The sequence below is a fragment of the Austrofundulus limnaeus genome, unplaced genomic scaffold (assembly GCF_001266775.1).
Source record: "Austrofundulus limnaeus strain Quisiro unplaced genomic scaffold, Austrofundulus_limnaeus-1.0 Scaffold1260, whole genome shotgun sequence".
Taxonomy (NCBI): Eukaryota; Metazoa; Chordata; class Actinopteri; order Cyprinodontiformes; family Rivulidae; genus Austrofundulus; species Austrofundulus limnaeus.
In genome coordinates, this window is record NW_013953662.1 from 28,983 (window position 1) to 35,306 (window position 6,324).

The 6,324-nt window shown below is 44.4% G+C and overlaps 2 protein-coding genes and 1 pseudogene across 4 annotated transcripts; 2 read left to right on the plus strand and 1 right to left on the minus strand.

The window, feature by feature from the left end:
* Nucleotides 1-293: 293 nt before the first annotated feature.
* Nucleotides 294-1,064, plus strand: LOC106534752 (excitatory amino acid transporter 5 pseudogene; annotated as a pseudogene).
* LOC106534745 (uncharacterized) lies at nt 1,053-1,742 on the plus strand (the record flags this gene model as incomplete). The annotated part of the gene is given in 1 exon segment (XM_014031478.1): nt 1,053-1,742. A coding segment is annotated over 1 exon segment (690 nt), but the record flags the coding sequence as incomplete, so codon positions are not given.
* Nucleotides 1,743-2,307: 565 nt separating this feature from the next.
* On the minus strand, nt 2,308-6,050 carry zgc:113223 (tetraspanin-33). 3 transcript variants are annotated; one of them, XM_014031484.1, is made up of 8 exons: nt 5,956-6,050; nt 5,594-5,651; nt 5,140-5,264; nt 4,219-4,293; nt 4,054-4,149; nt 3,072-3,200; nt 2,661-2,822; nt 2,308-2,584 (listed from the first exon to the last, which is right to left on the minus strand). In XM_014031484.1, exons 1-8 carry the CDS (start codon nt 6,010-6,012, stop codon nt 2,441-2,443), a joined length of 846 nt encoding a protein of 281 aa, XP_013886938.1. In that variant the 5' UTR covers nt 6,013-6,050; the 3' UTR covers nt 2,308-2,440. The 3 variants fall into 3 exon arrangements, with proteins under 3 accessions (XP_013886938.1, XP_013886939.1, XP_013886940.1); XM_014031485.1 differs by lacking the exon at nt 4,219-4,293 and having other exon boundaries at nt 5,956-6,034; XM_014031486.1 differs by lacking the exon at nt 3,072-3,200 and having other exon boundaries at nt 5,956-6,034.
* Between the last annotated feature and the right edge of the window lie 274 nt (nt 6,051-6,324).

The window sequence follows — 6,324 nt, forward strand, 5'->3', positions numbered from 1 at the left end:
AAAAAGTTGTTAAACATCTGAGTGGTGCACTACTGCTACTAGTGGTGAGAAAGTGTATTACACCTTATTCAAAATCAATGCGGAAGTTAAAAACTGTTGTTCTTTTGAGGCCCTCAAGGTGGGTTCTTGTTTAGATTACAGCTCTGTGCCGTGTGGGTTTGACGGAACAAATATTAAATTACTTAACAGACAATAAAAAATAAAATCAAAACCTAACTAAATTTGACCCGCCGGGCCACCGGGGGGCGACGTTCTTCCATGTGCTCAGCTTTACCTGGTTCTGTTTCCTCTGCAGACGGTTCCGTCATACGGGACTCAGAGTCCTCACAGCAACTCCCACAGCGTCCAGATCCCCATGACAGAGCTCCACGCCCACAGAGGGAGCGTGTTTGACACCGTGGGCGACCCACTGAGCCAAAGGCAGGCCCACACCGTCTACTACAACATCTGCCAGGTGTGACAAACAGGAGCGTGGCAGAAACTGGTCCAAACACATCTGACTCTGAGATTGACTCACTGGACCCATCTCTGGACCAGGAACTGGACAGGACTCATCGAACCTGACTCTAAGAATCACAGCTGGGTTCAGAGACCTGGTCCTCACTACAGCTGGATCCAGAGATCCAGACTTTAGAACCAGAACAGTTCATCAGGAGGTTTCAGAACCCAACCAGATCTCACAGACTCACTTGTGACTCTCAGGTGTGAACTGCAATGACTCTGTGGCTCAGAGCCCCGCCCCCAAAGTTTACAAACCAAGTGCTCTTCATCTCTCAGACCTCCTCCTCTTCCTCAGCATGCGGGCATGCGCTCTGACTGGCTTCCTGTGAAGCTGCAGCATTATTTACTACTGTTGTTGTTGTCGTTGTTATTGTTGTTGTATCATGTTTTTGCCTGTTTGTGTTCATTTGTATAGTGGAGGTTATGGTTAGCCAAATTATTATCACCCTCCTTCCATGTTGGGCTGTGAAACCACATGGATGTTCAGCAGCTGATCCTCAGTGTTAGTTAACCTTCAAACTGTGCTGACCTTTGACCTGAAGTCATTAGATATGACCTTTGACCTGAGGTCGTTAGATATGACCTTTGACCTGGAGTCATTAGATATGACCTTTGACCTGGAGTCATTAGATATGACCTTTTACCTGAGGTCGTTAGATATGACCTTTGACCTGGAGTCATTAGATATGACCTTTTACCTGAGGTCGTTAGATATGACCTTTGACCTGGAGTCATTAGATATGACCTTTGACCTGAGGTCATTAGATATGACCTTTGACCTGGAGTCATCAGATATGACATTTGACCTGGAGTCATTAGATATGACCTTTGACCTGGAGTCATCAGATATGACCTTTGACCTGGAGTCATTACATCTGACCTTTGACCTGAAGTCATTAGATATGACCTTTGACCTGGAGTCATCACATCTGATCTTTGACCTGGAGTCATCACATCTGACCTTTGACCTGGAGTCATTAGATATGACCTTTGACCTGGAGTCATCACATCTGATCTTTGAGCTGGAGTCATCACATCTGACCTTTGAGCTGGAGTCATTAGATATGACCTTTGACCTGGAGTCATCACATCTGACCATTGACCTGGAGTCATCACATCTGACCTTTGACCTGAGGTCATTAGATATGACCTTTGACCTGGAGTCATCACATCTGACCTTTGACCTGGAGTCATTAGATATGACCTTTGACCTGGAGTCATCACATCTGACCTTTGACCTGGAGTCGTTAAATATGACCTTTGACCTGGAGTCATCACATATGACCTTTGACCTGGAGTCATCACATCTGACCTTTGACCTGGAGTCATCACATATGACCTTTGACCTTGTCAGTGGAAGTAAAGAAGAAAATGTAGAGCTGCCTTAATCAGTTGGGTCAACCTCAGTGTTTACCTGCCAATGCACACCATCACTGTTTCAGCCGTTAGCTTCAAGTGTTTTTTATATTCTGCCTGTTTTATTCTGGAAAATAAAACTATTTTATTTTAGTTTTATTTCTGTTCTTATCTAGTTCTAATAGTTTTAGATCCAGTTAGTTTCAACGGAACTGTTCCCTGTTACTCTGTCTTCAAGCATTAGCTGACAGGAACTGGTTCATTGATGTAAGTTGACCTTCTGTGTAGCTCCACCCCCACAATCAATAATCCCGGTGGACGAGCGAGAGCAGGCACGAGACCTAATCCCTGCAAAGACACGCTGCTGATCTGAGTCTCAGCCGAGCGGTGGTTAGCTTCATGCAGTACTTGGAGGAATGCATGTCACCCAGCACCTTACACACCAGGGAGCAGAGCCTTGACTCTTTTATTGACACTGTGGCTCAGACAGCTTTTAGACTCTTGTTTCTATGTGAGGCAGGAGCTGAAAGATCCTTAAAGCTAGGTGGAATATTCACAGCATGAATCGTATCTTCAGACGGTTTTATTCGTCGTTGAAGTCTGCGAACGCAGGAAACCACAGTCTCTCCTTCTTCTCTGATCTACTTTGAGCTTCAGTTTCTTTCTGTCTCTGCTGGACCTTCTTTATCCAGGAGATCTGTGCCCCGGCCAGAGACATCATGCACACCTGCCACAGGGGGGGACATCAACAGGTTAGACACTGGGCTCATTAAGACCGGACCGTAGATTCTGGTCCGGTYTACCTCGAGTAGCAGAAGCCCCGCGGTCAGACCGGCCACCAGCCACAGGTTGCTCTTGGCCCACCAGATGATCTTCTCCACACAGCCGACGGTGAAGATGCTCTGTCCGGCTGAACGCTCCTCCATCTGCTGCGTCCCGTAGCCACACATAGTGTTGAGCACAGTCTGCAAACACAAGAAGACCAGAGACCAAACCTGATTTGGACCAAAATGGAGGACATGGACAAATCAGAAAAGGACATTCAGCATCTCTGAAGAACTTTTTAGGTCTCATTTTGTTCCCAAKAGCTTCTATTTCTAAGTCAGGAACCATAAAATCAGAACCATCACCTCCATGAGGTTCTGGCACCAAGAACTGAATCTTTATTTCACACTGCAGAGTTCTCAGAGAGACTTGGGTCCAATCAATCTGACCTGGTTCTTCAAGCGAACACAGCAGGAGAAGGGAACCCCACAGGCCTCCACACTGGGGTTTGTGTCTGAACACTCAAAGTAGACGTTGTGGGACCAGTCCTTGTAGCCTTCTACACCACAGCACTGGAACTGGACCCAGAACAAAGAGCAGAACTCAGTCTCTCTGCATCAAAGTTTAATTAGTCCAAGAAAGGTTCTCGTTTGATAAAGGGTTAAAACAGTGCGCAGGTAATGGTCTGACTGCGATGTGTAAAATGGTAGAAAAGCTGCTGTTTTAATACCTTAAAGACAAACTTTGGACTGGATGGTCAAGATTAATATCGTTACTTACAGATAAGAGAGTATTATGAGAAAGAGGTAAAAACTAACATAAGTAAAATAAATGAGATATTTCAGAAAGCCTACGAGGGGAAAAAATGTAGAGTTACAGTATCTCAGCACTGTACCAGGGGCTGATGGCAGACCGGAAAACATCTACTATTTAGATTAAAGAAAAATGGGAAAAGGAGCTGAAGGAACATATAGTGAGGAAGAATGGTTTAAAATCTGTGAAACACAGTTTACAGCCACCTGCTCCCGTATATGAAAAGAATTCAATTGGAAAAATGTGGTTAAATTTTTCATAACCCCGAAGATTAGGAAGAGGATGGTATCCAGCCCACAACCATGCTGGAGACTCTGTGGTCAGATGGATGTAGGCCACACATTTTCTGGTCCTGTCAAAAGATATATGGATACTGGGATAACATAATGTCTTACTTTGAATAAAATAACATGATATGAATTACCCAGATCATGTAGGACACTGTATTTGGGGTGTCTCACACAACATAATTCAAAAAGAAAATACAAATACCTAGAATGGATGACACAACTTTTACAATCAGCTAATATGGACATTGATGAACAACTGTATATGGATGTAAATATGTCTCCACTTTAACTGTTCAAAAGAATAAGTTAAAAAAAAGATTTTGTTCACCTTCTTCTGGATGAAGTCGATGGCGTTCTCCAGGTCCCGGTCCTCCCTGTAGCGGACGATGGCCTTCATCATGAGCTTCTCGGTCCTGTCCATCACCTGAAACAACAGCATCGTCATGTTGGTACTTCTAACTCTAAACTTAGAACACTGCTTCTGAAARGTTACCATGTCTGTAAAAACATATCCCACAACTCCGGCTGCAATCTGCAGGAGGAAGACGGCTGCCAGGATGGCCAAAAACTACAGGAGGAAACACAACTTTAAATCTTTTGTTGGTTTGGCAGATTAACAGAAACATTCAACTAACTGTGGTTCCTTAGACCATCGTCATACAAAGGTCTTATCTTGTTTAGAGTCATATTTGCCTGGAGTTCCTTSAACTTATACCAGAAAAGTCTTTCCTGAGAGGAACCCTAAGTCTTTTTCCTTGGGCCTCTTCTTTTTGCTTTACTGGCCCAATCTTCTACACCTGTGACATCCTGGACCTCTTCTATGCCGATGATGCCCACATGCTCCTGCCATGTCTACTGTACACCAATGATACCCAACTGTTCCTGTCATGTCTACTGTACGCAGATGATATCCAACTGTTCCTGTCATGTCTACTATAGACCAGTGATACCCAACTGTTCCTGTCATGTCTACTGTACGCCAATGATACCCAACTGTTCCTGTCATGACCTCCATGACTCTGAGGTCTCAGCTGCCACTGTCTTCAAATAGAACACATGCAGTGACATCATCATGTCTGTTTATTATTAACTTCGTACAGCTGCGTACTTTAGCTTAGTATTAGTACCATACACTAACCGGCCACTTTATTATGTCCATCTGCTCAATCACTTTGGTAACAGTTATCTAAGAAGCCATTCACATGGCAGCATCTCAACACATTTAATTACAAACTCATCAGACCAGAACCAGAACCACCGTCCGCGGTTCCACAAAGAGTTACCAGAACCTGTCAGAGCAAAGTGTTCATGTCCATCTAGAAGATGTCTTTGGTCTCGGATCTGCAGAACCCTCATGGATCGGAGCGCCTGCTAAATGATCAGTCTGAAAAAAAGGGTCTGGCTGGAGTCGTACCATCTTCAGCAGGCAGGTGGCGTTCCTCAGGGCTCCGAAACATCCCAGGAATGTGATGAGGGACATCAACGACCCGACAACAATCAGCACTAGAGCCGGGTCCACCGCGAGCGTGTCCACCACATCTAAACACACAAACACACACACAGGTGGAGACCAGAACCAAAACCTGGTCCTGACCAATCCAAGTCCTGAAACGAGATGACCCGAGGGGAAACGTGGACCGAGCATCCTGACAGTCAGGTACAACTCACAGCTGATGGGGGTAAAATAACTGTAAACATTATTAAAAATAAATAAAGATAAAACCACAGAAAAGTTTTATTCATCATCAGGCAGCAACGCTTTGGACACTTTGTCTTCAGGAATGTGTTCCTCACTAGAACCTTGTTGGGTTTTTATCCATTCACTGAGACGTCTCATGTCCAACGGACTCAGTCTGACAGCGGATCACCTTTCTCTTTGGCGATCTTGGCGTAGATCCCCACAGCGATCAGGACGGCGCTCACAACCTGCAGAAACATGAAGACATGTCCACACTTCCATTTTCCACTTCCTGTTTTGCCTCTTTATATTTTAGTACAAACGACAAAAACTCAAACTGTTTAATTCATCACAAACAGGATATTTGATTCACTTATGATGAAGATACTGAGGAAGAGGATGCTGTGTTGTTTTATTGACAGATTTCATCCTGACTGAAACTTAACTTCCTCTGAAAGTTTTGTTTCTTTAATTCTGCAGGTAAAGTTGGGTCAGGTCAGGTTCTGTAAACCCTCAGAGGTGGACCTGTGACCCGACCCGGTTCTGACTCACCCAGAAGAAGTAGCAGAAGATGAATAAAGTGTATTTTATGCCTCGGTATCCTCTCATGTCCTCTCAGCAGGGCTCGGTTCTGTTGGTTCTGTTGGACTGACAGTTTGTTCCGGAGAACGTGACTGCAGGAGGGCGTGTGGCGGCCTGCAGGACACATTCCTGCCTCCTCTTCCTCACCTTCACACAACGTCAGAACCGTGACGGGACCGGATCGAACCTCTGATCTCCAGAGAAAATAAGAAATCAACTCTGGTGTTTTCTGCTTACTTTGTTTCTTGTTTAATTAATATAAATATGTGAAGGAGGTGAAGATTTCTTTCTTTCTTTCTTTCTTTCCATTGAGTTTATTTTATATTATATATGTTATCC